The following is a 19435-nucleotide window of genomic DNA, read 5'->3' on the forward strand; positions in this document are numbered from 1 at the left end:
CAAAGTTTGTTCTTAACTTTCTCATCCACCAACTGCATTTCTCAATTTCCATACGAACCTTCCATTATAGCCACCATCTCCCTTTTTCAGGGAATGGTGGGAATGGGCCATCATTGCTACATGGCCTCTTGCTCACTCTAGTCTACTGATTAACTCTCTGACCAGCCCTTACTGTTTAGTTCTTTTCATAGAAAGGCAAGCTAATGGTCAGCTTGTACCACAAAACATTGACATAAACACTTGAGCTAAAAGGGACACTGAAAACCATTTAGTCCAACAACCCAATCCATGCAGGGATACTCTATGAAATATCTTAAACAGAAAAGAGATTAAATTTATATTTATGTTTAAATGCTTCCAGTAACTAATTTCATGACTTCACTTATGTGAATGCTCTTTCAAGTAACAAGACTGTTGTATGAAAACTCTGCTTGTGTTCTTCATCAACGAATACATGATTGTCTTCATGAAACAAGTCTGTTGCATCCTAAAACTTTGCTTTGGCACTTTTATCTGTGTGTGTGTGTGGGTGTGTGTGTGTGTGTGTGAATGAAAACCTAAAGCACAGCGAGGATAAAATTCAGGTTAGAATGAAAATTACAGAGTTTAGATTTCACAGCTCATCCTTCATTTTCTGTTCCTGTTAAGTCATAGAATAGAAAAAAGATAGAAAAATGCTTTCTTGCTATTTCAAATTCAAAACCAGTTTCTTAAAGTGAGGCCGTTGTGTAGCAGAGCACATTTTCCCCAACACCAACACAATAATTCACTGGTTTAATATTTTTAATGATTACTAAAACAGTAAAATATTGTGTTGCATGGATCCGCTAGATAACAGAGGGAGTAGATCATTCATATATCTGTTGTACCTGCTTCCCTTTCAGAGTCTCTTGCTTTGGTAACAAGATTCTACATGCCGTACAAGAGTGTCGCAACCAGACAGCAGCTCCACTGTCTATTCTGGCAAATTCAGAAAGAGAATAACTTCCTTTGTTTTGTTTACAATGTACATTCTTTAATAAAAGGAAAACAAGCAAAATGATTTGTTTAACTACTATGTAGAAAATAGATAAACAACAAGGACCTACTGTATAGCACAGGGAACTATACCCAATATATTGTAATAACCTATAAAGGAAAAGAATCTGAACAAGAACATATATATATATATGTGTGTGTGTGTATGTATGTATATGTGTATATATATATATATATATATATATATATATATATATATGAAATTGAATCACTTTGCTGTACACCAGAAACTAACACAACATTGTAAATCAACTATACTTCAATTAAAAAAAAGATTTGTTAATCAAGAGACTTTTCAGTATTTGTCAGGCATTTTTGTACAGCCAGTGGGTTATTTTGTTCCTGAAATTACTTTGACTGCAGTAGCTCATTACAGTATACTCATATTTATATAAGAAGTCTCTCAGCTGTATATGTGTTAAATGGGATATAAGTAGATCTATCCATATGATAGATCTAGGAAATTGGGTTTTCTGGGATTACATTTTTTTATTTTATTTGGCAATGTGCCTGGCAGTGAAGAGCTTTAAGTTTGGCATCTGTCATTGCCTATTTTGGTCCAAATTATATGATGCTAAATACCATAAAGAATACTGCACAGGGGAAATCAGCAGTGGGTTATGAGAGTGGTAAACTTCATATTACCATGTGCTTGTGTCTGAATATTAGAACTGTTAGCCAGATGCTTCCTGCAGACTTCCAGAGAGGCAGAAAGTGTGGTGCCACTGGGATCCAGAGGCACTGATATGAGGTATTCAGAAGATACATGAATCATAGGGTATATTCATTTCATTTGGCTCCATGTGATTCCACTGACTTCACTGTGGGCAACCAGGTCTGCACCAGGACCCTTTCCCTTCTGCTCTCTGATGACTTCGAGGTGCTGCCCATCTAGACCAGGCCCTGCAGTAATTTCACACACTCCCCTAAGAAAGTCCGCAGGGGCTGTCATGTATTTTCATGTGTTTGCTCTATTATCCCTCCCTGCTTGAGTCTTACAGATAATTGATGATGCTTCAGTTAATCATCTTTCCCCCTCTTTTGTTCACCAGGTACCTCAGGCTTGAAGGGGCTCTTTTATTGAGAATCGATGTCTTCTCCTAGGTAATTGATCACCGTAGACCCAGGGACACTCGACTCGTCATCGAGGGAGGGTAATCATCATGAATAATCAAAAAGCTGTAGCTGTGCTACTGCAAGAGTGCAAGCAAGTGCTGGACCAGCTCTTGTTGGAGGCGTCAGATGTGTTAGAGGAGGACAAGAGGGAGGACCAGCGGTGCAGAGGTGAGGTCCTGATGGGAGGTGCCGGGGGGAGTGGGGAGCAGCAGGTTTGCTCTCCTTTCCCCTGTCTGAACAACACATTCTCATCTCTGCCCTATTTTTCTTCTCTTGGCAGATGACCACAGAGAGATGAGTGGATTTCTAGGGCATGAATGGGACATGGGCTGTGGCTGGATGGGCAGGGGAGGAAGCCCACTTTGTTGCAGTGAATTGCTGTCAGTTCTAATTTTAAGCTTCAGTAAACATGAGGCCACAAGAAACAGTTTAGTTCAAGAAGAACAAAGGGTCCAAGTGGGCTGGTGCACGTAAATTTCAATTATTAAAAAATTGAAGCAACTTCTGAATGGTGGCACATACTTTTTTTTCAAACTAGGCTTTTGTGCCTCATCAGTTTCCATAGACTTCTACAGTTTCCACAAATATGTCATCTCATCAGTCCCATCTCTCTTTTTTGATCATCAGTACATTTTCTCATCTTGTATTTACATGCCATTTGTAAAATAAATCCACTCATACTGATAAATACTTATTGTATCATTATCAGGGTTTAAGAATTTGGCTTTTTTGCTCATTCATAGTTTGTGCCATTCATAGTTTTAGATGAGTCATTTTTTGGGAAGTTTCAATCACAAAGTCTAGAAAGTTAAAGCAATTCTGATTTCTTCTTTAGCCAGTTTTGAAGAGGCAGCCTTCTTAGATTTCTTTTTAGCATTCAGATAAATTTCCCTTCATTTCTATCAGTGTGTCCCTTTTATGTGCTTTTAATATTTTTCTTTGTATTTTTAGTCATTTGCTATTCCTTACAGAAATAAGATCCCCATATAAAATGCACACTCCCCATCTCTTTTGTTGTTGTTGATTATGTAATGCGAAAAGGTTCTGGGAGAGTCTTTTTCCCACATTCTTGTATATAGGCACATATATTTTTATAAGAGAACTTTTAGGTGCCTTTAGAAGTCTAATTTTTTGTAACCTGTCATCCATGCTCTTTTCAAGATAACATGCCCCGTGTCCAGTTGTTTCATAGCCTTAATGTTTTCTTTCTTTACTAGCCAGATACATCAGTGTCTAACTTTGCTTGCTGCAGTGCTGGTCCTAGTTCTCCCCAGGGGCAGTGTGTTGTGTTCTGTTATTTCTCCTGAAGTTTTTCTCTTCTCCTTTTACTACATCATGTCCTTTGTCTCTTCAGCCCAAATTCCTTTAAGCTTTGTGTTCTCCTTAGTGAAGACTCTGAGCCCCCAGTCGGGAAGGATTTTCATTTTCTTTTTCTTCCCAAGTGCCACAGAATAGGAGAAATAATCAGTTTAGTTCCAGATAAGGCAAATCATGACTGCAAAATCACTCAATTAGCCATGGCCCTTCAGGTAAGCTGCTTGGGGAAGTAAGTGATCAGAGAGGCAGAGGAGGCTACTGCTCCATCGGGGGCTGACTGCTGGGGTCGGCTGAATCCAGTACACCATTGCGGGAGGAACCCTGTGCTGAGCTGTTGACAAACTCAGCATTCGCCCATCGCCACTGCGCGTTGCGTGGTCCACCCGAGCACCATCAGTGCGGTTGGATACAGTCTGGACACGGAGCCTGTCCCTTGGCAGGTGGTTTCTGAGCAGCTCTAGCTCACGGGTCGGGCTGCCACCGCCACTGATGTCATCACCCGCATGTGCTCCCAGAGAAAGGCATTAGTACAGGGTCACTTAAGGCGACAGGGCCAGCCGGTGGACTCGAACACGAACACTATGGGTTTTATTCTTTTCCCTCTTCCTCTCAACCCCATCCTTTTTCTTCAGAAATTGTCATAATCAGCATGGGTGACTAGTCCTAGCAACTCTAACCCCCTGAGATAGAGAAGGAACTGAAATCCAAAAAGAGATATATTTTTATTTTTTTTTTTTTTTTTTTTTTTTTTTCCGTTTCCCTCATTTCTTTAAGAGCTTTATTGAGCTATAATTTGCATACCATAAAATTCAGTCAGTTTTAAGTGTACAATTCAATGATTTTCAGTAAATTTGTAGGGTTGTGCAACCATCACCACAGTCCCATTTTAGAAAATTTTCATCACACCATAAAATACCCTGTGCCTGAGTGCAGTTGATTCCTGTTCACACCTGCAGTCCCAGGCAAACACTAATCTGATTAATGTCTCTATAAATTTGCATTTTCTTGACATTTCATGTGAATGGAGTCATACAGTATATATAGTGTTTTTCATCTGGCTTCTCTCATTTAGCATAATATTTTTGACCCTCATCCATACTGTAGAATATATTAGTGAATTGTTTCTTTTATTGCTGAATAATATTTCATTATATGGATATACCACATATTGTTCATCTGTTCACCACTTGATAGACATTTAGATTGTTTTAGTGTTTTGACTATTATGAATAATACTGTTATTAACATTTGTATACAAGTTTATATATAGACATACATAGATAAGTATTTATGAATGGAATAGCTGAGTGAATGGTAGCTTTATGTTTACCTTTTTAAGGAACTTCCAGACTATTTTCCAAAGTGACTGCACCATTTGCCTTTCCCACAGCAATGTGTGACAGTTCCAGTTTTCCAACACCCTTGCCAACACTTGCAATTGTCTCTTTTACTGATAGCTGTTCTAAGTGGGGAGGGGGGTAGTTTCTCATTGTGGTTTTTTTTTTTAATTGTTGTTGTCTTATTTTCTTTTGTTCTTTTTTGTTTTTATTTAAAAAATTTTTTTTTATTGAAGTATAGTTGTTTTACAATATTATTTTAGTTTCAGGTATACAGCATAGTGATTCAGTATTTTTACAGATTGTACTCCATTAAAAGTTATTATAAGATAATGGCTGTGATTCCTTGTGCTGTACAATATATCCTTGTTGCTTATCTATTTTATACATAGTAATTTGTATGTCTTAACCCCATACCCCTAATTTGCCCCTCCCCCCTTGCCTCTTCCCTTTGGTAACCACTAGTTTGTTTTCTGTATCTGTGAGTCTGTTTCTTTTTTGCATATATATTCGTTAGTATTATTTTTTAGATTCCACATATAAGTTTGATTCCTTCTTTATATCTTTAGTTGTGGAAAATCTTTTCTGCTAGTCTTCAGGTCATTCTCATAGATAGCTACTCTGTAAACAGTTGTAATTTTGGTGTGCCCATGGGAGGAGGTGAGCTCAGCGTCTTCCGACACCACCATCTTGGCCACACCTCTTAAGGTTGACCATCTTTTCATGAGTTTATAAACCACTTGTATTTTATCGTTAGTGACATGTCTAGTCAAATCTTTTGCCAATTTTTAAATTGGGTTGTTAGTGTATTTATTATTGAGTTGTATTGTGTCATTATATATGTTAGATATGTCATCATACCTGACATACCTTGCATACGTTGCAAATATTTTCTCTCAATATGTAGCTTGTCTTTTCATTGGTTTAATAGTGTCTTTTTTTTTTTTTTTTTTTTTTTTTTAAAGGAGTTGAAATTTTTTAATTTTAATTTCTATTTTAAGTTGGAGTATAGTTGATTAACAATGTTGTGTTAGTGTTAGTGTCAGGTGTACAGCAAAGTGATTCAGTTATACATATACATGTATCTATTCTTTTTCAAATTCTTTTCCCATTAGGTTATTGCAGAATATTGAGCAGAGTTCCCTGTGCTATACAGTAGGTCCTTGTACTACTATATTTTAAATATAGTAGTGTGTATATGTTAATCCCAAACTCCCACTTTATCCCTCCCCCACCCCACCACCAAAAAGAGATATATTTTTAAAACAGACTTCAGAGGCATCTTTTATTTCAGTATTTCCCAGTGGACTATCCATGTTCTGGCACGATCTGTACGGAAAGGGTGGTATGAGGAGGAAAAAAGGATTTGTAACAAATAGATCATCATGAAGAAATTTTGAAAATATTTAAAGCTATTCATTGCCAAAATATAGTGAAATTCTGTGAATCCAGAAATCACATTTCTCTTGTCATTTAACTATTCCTTTGACTCCTGAGCTTGACACTCATGGACAGAGTATCCAAATAATTTATCAGAATTGAAGTACTTTTGAGAGTGAAAAAGCACTATTACTAAGTACACTATGATTACATAGGACTGTCCTAAGCAAACAGAACTGAATAGTCATCCTATTCATGACTACTTAGAAATATCATTTAAGAAATTTTCTCTATATGTATATTGGAAACATTTTCAGAGATTAAAATTATGTCAGTGGTGGTAAGAGGAGATTGTGACCACATAGGTTTCCAGCCTCATGGTTTTGCTTTCACTGGGGGAGTGCCATTGCACAGAGGCTGCTCAGTAGTTCTGGGTTACTGAATGGGGCAGGGGGTGGGGGGACAATGGTTTCAGTGTGATACTTGTAAGTTATCCTTAGTAGTCAGTCCAGATCGATCATTCATTGACATAGCCCATGCATTATCCCCTCAATGCCAAGCAGTCCTTCCCCTCAGGAGACTTCCTTACATTTGCCCAGCTGGTGGCAAGGACTCAAAAAGACATCATGAACCAAGGCAAAGTTAGCTTTTCTTCCTTCTCTTCTTTTTTTTTTCCACTCTCTTTGTCATATCTCTTTTGTCTTATTTAGCATGTCTCATGTAAACATGAGACTAATCTTTCTTTTAACCATCACGGTGTGATTTACAAAAGTGATAAGATGTGATGCCAGTTTTCAGGGAGCTGACAGGCCACAGTTCAATGAAAGGATAGATGTGGCTAGAGAGCAGTGGGGTGAACGCTGAAAGGAGCATGCACCTGTGGGTTTGGGAGCACTCATGAGGGACATCTCAGTTCCACTGGGAGATCATGGCAGGGCTGATGAGAAGTGGCAGTGTTTGCATTGAATGCTGAATGAAGTCAGTGGGCCTGAGCTTGGTCATGAGGCAATTGAGGGAAGGCAATGCAAACAGTGAGGACAGGATGTGCAAAAGCATTGAAGAATTTTGTGCAGAGCAATGGCCTGGTCCATCTTGTTTTTAGCAAAATGGGAATCAGCAGTGTGGAAGATGAAATGGATGGGGGGAGATAGAAAACAATGATTCAGGCAAGAATTACTGATAATTAAAAGGAAGAAATCGATTTTAATATCCACAGAATTTGATAACCAATTAGGTTCAAGGAGGAAGAGAGAACAAAAAGTCTAGACCGACTTCTGGGTTTCAGACTTGGGTGACTCAGTGAATGGTAGTAGCATTCATCAAAATAGAAAACAGAGAGGGAAATACAATATTTAGAAAAAAGGTGATGAGTTCAGTTTTAGATATGTTGAGTCTGAGATGTCTGCAAGACAAGCACCTGGAGATTTATAGCTGGCAGTCATATATACAAGTCCGTGATACCTTATTCACAGCCCTGGGGGATCACATGTGCTGCAGAATTCAGGATTTTTTCAAATATTAGAAAGGGAAGTATGGTGTATATACCGTCTGTTATACTAACACTCCAGTAGAAGCTGGGGCAGCATATACAGTCAAACATTAAAATTTTCAGAACAAAATGTTGACTAATCTCACTGTAACAAGATTATAAATAGCCTCTAGTCAATTCAAGTCTGGTTCGGGTGCCAAACTTAAAAAAAAAACCTTCTAGTTTGCAGAGCTTTTCGGGTTTCCCAAGTTTGGATAGGAGATTGTTGACTTATATAATTAACTAGGTTTGATGTCTATTAAGAGATTAACTATATCTCCTAATGTGAAACAAGGCCATTTCATAATAAATTGATATGGGTTTTTTGCATTCATTGTCTATATTCAAATGTAGTCCACAGGGAAAGTCTGAGGTGAGGTGAGGTCTTAGAGGAGAAAAAAAGAGGGTGTACAGATTGATTCTCTGCATTACCCAGCTGCCACAAGCCCCAAATGCCATTCCATCTCAGTCCTGTTCTCATTTTACAGGAAAAATAATATTTCCTTCGTTCCTTTCTCTGATTCTTCATGCAGAGATAGTCACTGAAGTGCTTTACTTCCTGCTAAAACCTTTTTTAATGCCTGACTACCCCAATTTACCTGTAGGGCAAGGTAGACCAGGGCCACCCCTGACAAATAGCTTTTTGCTATTATTCTTTGAGTCAGAACCACCAGGTTAGACCAGCCAGCAAGAGGTAGGAAAAAAAATTTTTTGCCACTGAGGTGCTTCATCATAACATTGGTAACTCAACAGCCTTTTCTTTGACTGCAATTTCCTTACCTGAACTCTGACCTTTTCAGCTTCACTCCCCAGCGAATTAAGAACCCTGATCCAGGAGGCAAAGGAAATGAAGTGGCCCTTCGTGCCTGAAAAGTGGCAGTACAAACAAGCTGTGGGCCCAGAGGACAAAACAAACCTGCAGGATGTGATTGGCGCCGGGTTGGAGCAGTTACTGGTAGGAAGAGCCACACCACCTGTTCCTCTGACACCCCCAAGTGAGGCATTTAGCCTCTAAGTGGTCTAATAGATTAAATTTCTTTGAAGCATAAAACAGCCCCTACCCTTATGGTCGGCTCTGCCAGATTGACTAATGTGTGTGGGGGGGAAGCTTTTTAAGAGGGTTTGCTTGCCCATAAGACCTTCTGTTGGAAAGGCAAATCAAGTACAAGTGAAGAAGGGTGGTCAGTGGGCCCAATGAGAACCTGTCATGCTGAAATATTTGCATGACTTAAAAAAGTATATATATATATATTTTTAAGTCTTTGTTGAATTTGTTGCGATATTGCTTGTTTTTTATGTTTTGGTTTTTTGGCTGCGAGGCATGTGCGATCTTAGCTCTCCGACCAGGGATTGAATCCTCACCCCCTGCATTGGAAGGCGAAGTCTTAACCACTGGACTGCCAGGGAAGTCCCTATTTGCATATTCTTGGTGGGCCAGAAGCAGTAGTTTTGATTCCGCCATGCCTCATAGCATTTTTATTTTGAAATACTACTTTCTAAAGGTTGGGTAGGTTAAAAAAAATAAATTCACCACTATTTCATCCATGTGACTTGCTGTCTAAGCTATTGAGGTCTGGCATGTCCCTTCCCTGAGCCCTGCCTGGAATCCTGTTCACTCCCTTATCTCCTCATGATTCACACTGTTCAGGAAGTATCATGTCAAAGTCATTGGCATGCTTATTCCTCAACTCATTTATTGGAAACTAATCAAATGGGTACCTCTACCCCAGATATGAGAGAGCCTCAAGAATAACACATGAACTCAGATTTGAGCTCAGATTTCAGGCTTAGGTTCTGGGGATGCTACTAGGAGTGCCATTTTCCTTTCTGATAGTGTTTTTTTTCCCTACATTCTCTTAGATGATTATCAAAGAAGAAACTCTATTAGCTTGTATTTTTTTTCTCACATAAAATATAGACGTTTCTCTGGAGACCAGGCATTACAAGCAATGACAATATTCCCAAAATTTTATTTTATTGGTTTACATGGGAATGTGTTTTGGGGTCATCCCAAAATAAATGTATAGATATAGACATTGTTTTTACCTATTAAAACAAAAATCCAGGGAAGATCCCCTAATCTATGTACATATAACAGCATTGTTGGAGACAATGACTCCAACAGTCATTACTGTTGTCCAGTCATTACTGTTACTGGAGGAACAGTAACTGCCCCCCACAAAACTTTCCAGCCCTCCAAAAAACAAACACCCGAGGTGAAGCGGACTGAGGACCGTAGGCAAAGGAAAGTGAATACTTGGAACGAATTCAGTGGTGAACCAGGGGTTTTAAATAAGTGTGCTTGTTGTTAGTGGAGAAGTGGAATGGAACAAAAACTGTAGTGTGTATATCACTGTAGGGTTTACAAAATGCTTACACATGCATCATCTCATTTAATTCTCAAGGTAGCCCTCCAGCGATTATTACCATTATCAAGCCCATTTTGCAGATGAGGAAATTAAGGTGCAGGGAGATTAACTTGCCTAGGGGAACAGACCAGTGAGTGGTGGAGCTGTGACTTAGCCCCTTCATCCGTCCTGCTCCAGTTCTCCCTCTGGAAGCCTCAAGGAATGAACTTGAGAGCACAGGTAGAAGCCCTGAAACTTGTTTACTCTAATGCAAGCTGTAGAGTAGAACTTTCTGCAATGTTGGAAATGTTCTATATCTCTGTTGCCCAATACATTTAGCCCCTGGCCACATGTGGCTCTTGAGCACCTGAAATGTGGCTAGAATGACTGAAGAACTGAATTTTTAGTTTTATTTAATTTTTAAAATGAACTTCCATGTAAATAGCCACATGTGGCTAGGGCTACTGTTTAATTGGATAGTGCAGCTCTAAAGCAATGGTGCTTAAAGTTAGACCTCCCAACAACAGCACTAGCATCACGCAGAAACTGAGTCAGATTCCTGGGCCCTGCACTAGTCTTATCAAATCAAAAACTCTGGGTGTGAGGGTCTAGCAGTCAACATTAGACAAGCCCTTCAGATGATTCTGTTGCATGTTAGAGTTTAAGAATGACTGTTGCAAAAAATAGGGTGGCGATTGATTGGGCAGCTCTAAGAATCAGTCCATTAGGCTGCTTTAGCCCGTAATGTGTTTAACCTGGGAGCTCTTTGAACTCTGAGCATCATTTTCTTTAGATTACCCAGCAAGCTATAAATTAAAGGCAGAGAGCCTGAACAGGAATGTGCGTGGAGAAGGGCTTGGAAAGCCCTGTGTGATTCGGCCGGTGGCATATAAGAACTTTCTACGGTTTCCCCAGAAGGTAAGAGCAGGATAGCTTCACAGAGAGAGTGACCCCTGCTTTGACCTTTGGGGCTTAGAAAGTTCCTCTGAATTTCCAGCATAGGCTGAGAAACTGAGATGCAGCACATCACTATAACCAGGGTTTTATTCCCTTCATTCCATGCACACTTACCAGATCCCCCTCGCTGTATTCAAAGCTGGTGGTGACGTTGGCTGAAAAACTGAAAATGGTGTTTTAAAAACTTCCAAGTCTCACTGCATTTGGGGTTAATGTGAATTGAGAGACAAACAGCTCATAGTTGTTAGACTATTTCAGGAGTCCATTCATTATTCCTTCTACTTTCTCTCTATATATTGCACGGATGTCACAATTGGGGGGAAGTAAAGGCATAGAGAATTTAAGAAGTTTGTGCCCGGCTCACAAGATCACTCAGGCACAGCTCTAAGAATCAGTCCATTAGGCTGCTTTAGTCCGTAATGTGTTTAACCTGGGAGCTTTTTGAACTCTGAGCATCATTTTCTTTCGCTTACCCAGCAAGCTATAAATTAAGCAACCACACCTCCTAAAGTCTCTCAGGATGCTTTCTTATTGTGTCAGACCCCAAGTGCACAATTGCTAAACCACTCTGTTTTGTAAATACGGAGAAGTATAGCACCCTGTGAACTCGGGCTACTTTCAATATCTTAGCTTGTCAAAAGTACCTCGAGGAAATTCCATGATCCATGATTTGTTTTTGTCCCGTTATCCACTGGTTTCAATATTACACTTTACTGAAGCTGGACGACCATGTTATAATATAATTGTGAGATTCTGTTCTTACATAAAAAATAGTTAAAGGCTGCTGAGTTTGTCTTTTCAGTTATCTCTTCTTACCGTTTTTTTTATAAATCTAAATTTCCGTGATTTTTTTTTTTACCTTGAAATGAATCCTTCCCATAAAAAGTTTCCCTTCCATTTTAAAACTTAGCATTACACTTGGAGTGTAAACGCTGTCTTTAAGTTAATTCCACAAATAACAGGGCAAAGTTAAGCATAGAATTGTGCTGAGCGTCTGAGTTAGTAAAATTAAGGGTCATTTCTAATGTTCCTCTCTTAGGCTTAACTTAATCAAGAAAAATCGTATGTGTTTTGTGCTCTCCTTTCTGTTCTCCACGGCCTCCCCTGTTTCCTCCCTCTCCTACGTCCCCATCCCCCCAATCTTTTCTCCTTTGGTGTGTGGCCACAGACAGAAATTTATGGCAGGGGCCAACCTCCTTTACACTCCACACAAAGCTTGCTGACTTGAGAGAGTTTGTCTGCTCTCTCTCAGAAAAAACACCTGCAGCATGCTCCCCAAGAAACCTGGAGAGATGGGAGATTAATGTGGCTGTAATAGCTGGGCAGTCTTTTTGGTATTATGCCCTCTCCCCAGGTAGATGGGTCTTTTCCGAGATGATACCAATTATTTATTGCTGAAACATCTGTTGATAACTGCAGCTGCCCTTGCGAAACAAAGCATATCACGGGGTCACAGGCTATAGGGACCTAAAATCCTACCTCATGCTAGTTTTAGACTATTCAGCAACACCCTCAAGTCCATGGGTTACCGTCATCTTCAGTGTCTTATCGTGCCATAGAAAATACTTTGTAAACACTGCCCTGCCCTGCCCTACAAGCTTTGAAGTATTATTTCATCTTCATCGGTAATTTATATTCCAGTGCCATTGTACTGTGGGAAAAAGAGGGGGAACCTTTTTTGTTTTCCATTTAATTGTATATCGCCTGACACTTTGACCTGTATTATTAGTATTAGTCAGAAAAAGGATTTTCTCCCTCTCTTATTTAAAAATAAAATTTCAAGAGAAAGTAAGCGCTCCTTCAGCTCCTTTCACTCAAAACAATGTTTACACTCTGAGAGGGAAAGATGAAAAGCACAAGCAATTTTTTTCAGCTGTCAGAGAAGGGCATTTCAGTTTTTGAAAGAGAACAGTAAGGCCCTTATAAATATCATTCAGCAAAACCTTTGATGGATTTTTCAAAAAGTATTGAAGGCTTTTAGCGTTAGCTTCAGTTTAGCTTGGTTTTGGGAGGACACAGCAGAGTTCTAACTAGTAAAACTGTCCTTGCTTGTGAGACGCCAGGACACGAAGGCACTGGCCTCAATGTGATTGCCAACTTTCGTGATTTCTTCAGTGACTTTCACACTCCTGAAAAGGACAATTTCTACATGATTAAGAGAAAATATGAAAAGAAAACTTTTGAAAGGGAGATAAAGGGCCTGTTTGGATTTGCATGTCAGTGGCAGTTGGGAGCAGACAGGGCTGCAGGGCCAAGAATTGTTTCATAGACCAGGGTTTTGAGCATTCCCTGCAGATTTGGGGGTCCTGATGCAGGGACTGGCCTCTTCCCAACCCTGCTTCTGTGGGGGGAGGGAACCTGAATTTAGTGTGGTACCTCTGTAAAGAGACACACCGTAATCTTTATAGGTTGGCTAACTACATACAGTACAAGGAGATGAAGCAGGCTCACAGTGAGGATATTTTTTCCGTTTCCTTTTCAACTTCACAACCATGAGGATGGACAATCTGATAACCATTACTCAACAGACTTTTAGGGAAGTATCTGTGCTACCTTGCAGGGATTTGAAGAGAGACCAAAAAAATAATTGTTTTCTTATGCTCATATGGTTGAAAACATTTGTGAATGAATAGAGTTTGATAAATTTAGCTTTCAGAATATTGTTTCTAATATGTCTCTTTAGATAATCTAGGTGCCTTTAAATTGTTGATATTTTTAATTTTGAACTACTTAAAATATTAAAGCATCAAGAATTAAAACATAAATAAATATGAATGAATGTAAGAATCGCTTATTACAAGACTGCAGGGAAATATTTTTAAATGTCTAGTGTGAGTAACCTGGAAGCAGAGAGGTAATAAAGAAGGGCCTTGGGGCTTCCCTGGTGGTGCAGTGGTTGAGAATCTGCCTGCCAATGCAGGGGACACGGGTTCGAGTCCTGGTCTGGGAGGATCCCACATGCTGCGGAGCAACTGGGCCCGTGAGCCACAATTGCTGAGCCTGCGCGTCTGGAGCCTGTGCTCCGCAACAAGAGAGGCCGCGATAGTGAGAGGCCCGCGCACCGCGATGAAGAGTGGCCCCCGCTTGCCGCAACTAGAGAAAGCCCTCGCACATAAATAAATAAATAAAAATTTTTTTTAAAATGTAAAAAAAAAAAAAAGAAGGGCCTTTAGCAAAAGATAACTTAAGTATGAATTTATTAGAAAATGAAATGTGAGGTCGAAGAAAGATACGGGTGTGAGGACAAAGTAAGGGGATGAGATGCTATCCATGGGAACAATAAAATTTCCTCCATGAATAAGCTCTGGGTTAAAAGACGTTCTTAAAACTAATTTTAAGACCATTTATTTCAGGCACCAGTTTTCATATTAATAATAGAGAACTCAGAACAGTAATAGGTGCTTTTGGGGTTATGATTTTTGTTCAGCAACTGATTTTCTCAAATGAGGTTTTCATCTTTAACTATGTCCTTTGGGGCTTTAATAACTGAAATCTTTTTCATCAGGATGCTAAAAGCAAAGTGAATATGAACTGTATATTTATTCATTCATTCAGGAGAACTTTATTGAGTATTAACATGTGCCAGGCATTTGATATAGAGCACTGAGAGTAATGCAAGAGAAATAGAAGACCTAATTCATGTTCCAGAAAAACTACCGGAGTGAAGAGATAGGGCAACCCTTTGTCAAAGGCCTGCTTGTTGGAATGGTTCCTCCCATTTATTGACCGCCAAATGTGTGGTGGGTGGTCAATACAAATTCTTCTAATTCCTACAGACTTAGCCACATGACCTGTCCTACCAGTGAAAGGTGATTAGAAGTGACAGAAGCTTTATAAGCCATTGCGTAGTTCAGCAATTGGAAGCTTTCCTTTGCCTCATGAGAAAGAGAAGGGCTGCTCCCTCAGCCTGGATCCTGGAAAGGGCAAGATACATGGAGCAGAGTCTCCGAGTTGGAGCCAAACTGCGCCCAATGTGAAATATGAACAAACACCAAAAACTTTGTTGTTAAAGGCACTGAAATTTGGGGGTTATCACAGTTTTACCAAGTGTTATGGGTTGATTTGTTCCCCATCAAAATACCCTGACGTCCTAACTGTCAGTGACTCAGAATGTGACTTTATTTGAAAATACGGCCATTGCAGATGGAAACAGTTAAGATGAGGTCATAGTGGAGTAGGGTGAGCCCTTAACCCAATCTGACTGGTGTCCTTAGAGGAAGACAGCCATGTGAAAACACAGAGACACAGAGAGAATGCCATGTGACGATGGAGGCAGAGGTTGGAGTTATGCAGCTACAGGCCAAGGAATGCCACGGATTTCTGGCAACACCAGAAGCTAAGAGAAAGGCAAGGAACCTTAGAGAGAGCATGACCCTACTGACACTTTGATTTCAGACTTGTGGCCTCCAGAACTTTGAAACAACACATCTTTATGTTTTAAGCCACCTCGTTTGTGGTACTTTGTTATGTCAGCCACAGGAAACTAGCACACCAAGTGAAAGCTGGCTTATGCACATGTAGAATATAATGAAACAAGAAAGCTCTCAAATGACTTCAAGATTCTTAGCATGTGGTCCTCTGCCTCCATAGGGAGGAAGGCAAAATAAACCACAGTCCTGTCAAGAACAGAATTTGTTCCAAAGAACATTTCAACAAAAATAGTTTCTACAAGGAAAAAAAAGTAGGTTCCAGTATCTGCTGTATTATTTCCTCCCTAAACATGACTGGAGAAAGTAGACTGGAGAAAACATATCACTCTTCCTACTTCATGCCATTTTGAGCTGTAATACAGCAGCCCACTAAACATCTCCATTTGGATGTCCCAGATAGCTCAAGTCCAATAGATCGAAACCTGGCCTCCTCATCTCCCAGCTCCTTCTCCCTCCACCAACCACATTTTATCCTCCTCCAGTGGTCACGTGCCATTAAATGGTACAATGAACCACCCAGTCACCCCAATCAAGCCCTAGGAATCTCCTTTAACTCTATCTCCCCCCAACCCTTATTTCTTATTGGTTATCAAATCCCAATTTTCCTCTTAAGTATCTCCCAAATGCATCTTTTTCAACCCTAGTGCAGCTATACTAGTTCAGCCCCTATTATCTCTTTCCTAGACCATATCCAACACTCTCCCTATCTCTAGTCATGTCCCATGTGTCATAAGGATAGTAAGGTTATACTGCAGGAAAAAATGCAAACAACTCCAAAATCTTAGGGGTTTAAAGCAATAAAGATTTGTTCCTTCCTCTTGCTACGTGTCCATCTGAGGGAATGTTGGTGGGAGTTCAGCCTTATGTCACTCCCCCTCAGAGACAGCTTGATGGGATACCTATCATTTAGAATATTGCTGGTTGCCATGGGAGAGGGGAAGGAGAAATTGTGACTTGCACAGTGGCTCTTAAATACTTCCATACAGAAGTGACCATTGGTCAAGATAAGCCACATAGTCACACCTCATTTCAAGGAGCCAGGGAAGCACAATTCTACCATGTGCTCAGAAGGAGGAGACCCAGAAATACATGGGCAGATAGTACCCATTATTGCCATGGCTCCCCAGCTTTTCTCCACACTGTAGCCAAAGCCATCTTTCTAAAAGAGCAATCTGACATTTTTTCTTAAATTTTTTAGGGTGAGGGTGGGGGAATCTCAGTTAATTTAGAAATAATAAATAAATAACATGTATATTTTACAAAAGCATCTAATACTAATCCTAAACAATAAAATCTAAATAAATTTGAATGAACATTTTTATTAAAGTGGTGGGATTACAAGTTACTTTTATTCTTTATATTTCTTTGATTCCATAATAGACATCTCTTACCGTTATAAAAAATAAAATGGAAGGGGATTGAGAGAAAGAGAAGAGCATCTGTTGTTCAGTTACCCTTAAATCTAAATAGGATCAAATGTTCAAAAACCTAAGTGAGGATAGTAGTTTTGCTGCATCACTTCTCTAAGAGCATATAAAGTCAAATACCGAACTGCTCAGATTCTAATGGAGAAGCTAATGTCGTGAATTAAATGACATCGACAGTGCATCTTTTCACTGATAAAGTGAAGATTCGAAATGCAGTGCTCTTGTTTCTGAATCTTTTCTTTTCCCATTTGATGGCCTGCTGTAAGCTAAGTATCATTATCCTCCTGTTAAGTTTTTGGAGATCATTTTTGCGCACATGTGTGACCACACCTACACACACTTATGTAATATACACATTATTATATATATCTATGTGATTGATATTCATGAATACAAGTTACTTCTTTATCAAATGATAGAATACCAAAACTGGAGGGCAATTTAGAGGTCATCTATTTCAAGCCCATCATTTGATACATGAGCAAACTGAAACCCAGAGAGAGTAAGAAGTGGCTTGCTGTAAGTTGCACAGCCCATCAGTGGGAGCAGCAGGACCACAGCACCCAGGTTTCCTAGCCTGAGCCTGGCGTGTCCTCCCTCAGTCTACACAATTCCATCCTTCACAGAGGGCTGTTGCAGTACTGGGGCAGCCTTTCACTGCTGCATTCCTGTCGTCTCTGCTGCCCTGTAACCTGCCCTCTGCCCTCTCTGTTAATGCAATTTGACTTTTTTACTCAGAGCAGAATTGAGACAGAAATTTTATAATTTCCAATTATCAACATTTAAAACTTCAGTTTCCTCTGCTGAACATTATAGTTCTTCTTTTGAAAAGAAGCCAGCCAAAAGGTTCAGATCCATCGGAAATGAATTTCATTTAATAAGTAAAAATCAGGCACCAAGAGAATGGAGCCCTCGGAGGATAAATACTAGCCCCAAGGCCTCTGTGTGTTCAGACTTCGAGACAGAGTATGATTAAAATCACCAAGTATTTAAAGCCTGCTCTACAACTGTGTCAAAAAACTGCCCCTTTTTATACGGTACTTTCAAGCTTCAATGGAGGATAAATGAAAATGGTGACTTGTCCTTAAAATTCAACCAGTGAAACTTTGGTTGCCACAGAATCAGGCATGCGAGTTATCCCTTTGATGAGGACTAACCCTGTGGCATGGATTTCATGTCTCTCCATAATGAGGCCCAAAAGCTGAGCCAAGTCTCGGAGGAGTTGATCAAACTAAGGCAAGTGGGCAGAGCAACCCAGCTCAAAATGCAGAAAATGAACAGATTTAAGTGTTGGGCAGAAAAAAGAAAGAGATAACCTCCAGAAAATGATCAGTCCTAGGGATGTGCTTATTCAGTCCTGTCAGCAAGGAAGAATAACATCACCTCCATAACGTATCTGATACCATTTATATTAGTTGAACCACAGTGTTGTATGTCAACAAACACCAAATACTGGCAGTTTCATGTGATTCGATACAATATTCTCTTCACAACATATAATATTGATAAAACCCTGCAAAATATTTAGAATTGATTATGTCCATTTTGCAGATGAGATGATTGGCTCAGAGAGCTTGAGAGATGTTCCCCATCCATACTACTAAGTGTGGTGAAGCTGGGATTTGACTCCAGACCTCCCCTCTGTGCCACCCCCATCTGCTTGCCACCATCCTTTGATGATATAGAATCACCTGCCCTGCTTATTAAACCAACTTGCCTCAGAGGGCAGAAACCAAAAATGTTTAAGCTCAACAAATTCATAGATAAGTGGAATTACTTCTTTCTTTTTCGGATGTGTTTGTATAGAACAAAAGAAGATTTTCACTATCCCATTGATTAATTCGTTCTGAATCTGTTGTCTTTAATTTTTTTTTTTTTTGCTCCTCAGTAAAAACTTTTGAGCAGGCACTCTGATACACATTTATTTATTTGTTTAATAAATTATATGCATGTGCTACGCATACTATGTTATACGTATTTCTTTAGGATAGAAATTTAAGAACAAAACAAAGATTAAATGAATATTTTAAAATAATTTTTTAAACTGCATTATTGGCACAAGAACCTTTTTGTTTGTGTTAAAATTGTAATTGAGTATGTTTAATTATTTTTTAAACTCGGCTTAGCATTTTCTTTTGAAGATATGGCTAGTACAGTTTATTTCAGTACTTAGTTCTGACTGTAGTAATTGAAAAATTGTCTCAAAGATATGTAGATCCAAATAAAAGAGATAGGCTGTGATTGCTAATCCATGCTGCTTGTATTTCAGTCCATCCACCAATTACGAAAAATCATTTGATAAAATTCAGCTGGCAAATTTCCACTTTCTTCAGTGTCAGTTGTGTGTTCCTGCAAGGTAATCAGAAGACATGTTTTAACAAACGATGTAAAAACTCATTCAGATTCTTCATTTGGGAGATTTTTAAACAGGTGGAAAGTTTCCCATTTGTGTGAGTGTTTTTTATATGGGATACTTTCTTTTTAGTATGAAAATCACAATGATGAAAACACTTCCAGCCTCATTATCTGAAAAATATTTTCAGAATACCTGTTGGAT

At 39.3% G+C, this 19435-nt stretch overlaps 1 protein-coding gene across 9 annotated transcripts in view; it reads left to right on the forward strand.

Moving 5' to 3' along the window:
• The window catches only part of ALPK1 (alpha kinase 1), a 125100-nt gene that overhangs the window by 61239 nt on the left and 44426 nt on the right, over window positions 1–19435 (forward strand). For 5 of the 9 annotated variants that reach the window (XR_014263912.1, XR_014263913.1, XR_014263914.1 and 2 more), the window contains exons 3-4: window positions 2143–2322; window positions 8517–8671. Coding sequence is in view for 5 of the 9 variants with exons in the window: in XM_082462759.1 (XP_082318885.1) it covers window positions 2202–2322; window positions 8517–8671 (276 nt within the window). In the remaining 4 variants the exon portion in view is untranslated. Of the gene's footprint in view, window positions 1–884; window positions 2323–8516; window positions 8672–19435 lie in introns of all 9 variants that reach the window. The other 4 variants (XM_082462761.1, XM_082462764.1, XM_082462762.1 and 1 more) reach the window with 2 other exon arrangements.

The sequence above is a fragment of the Balaenoptera physalus genome (assembly GCF_965194825.1).
Source record: "Balaenoptera physalus genome assembly, chromosome: 5".
In the NCBI taxonomy this organism is placed as follows: domain Eukaryota; kingdom Metazoa; phylum Chordata; class Mammalia; order Artiodactyla; family Balaenopteridae; genus Balaenoptera; species Balaenoptera physalus.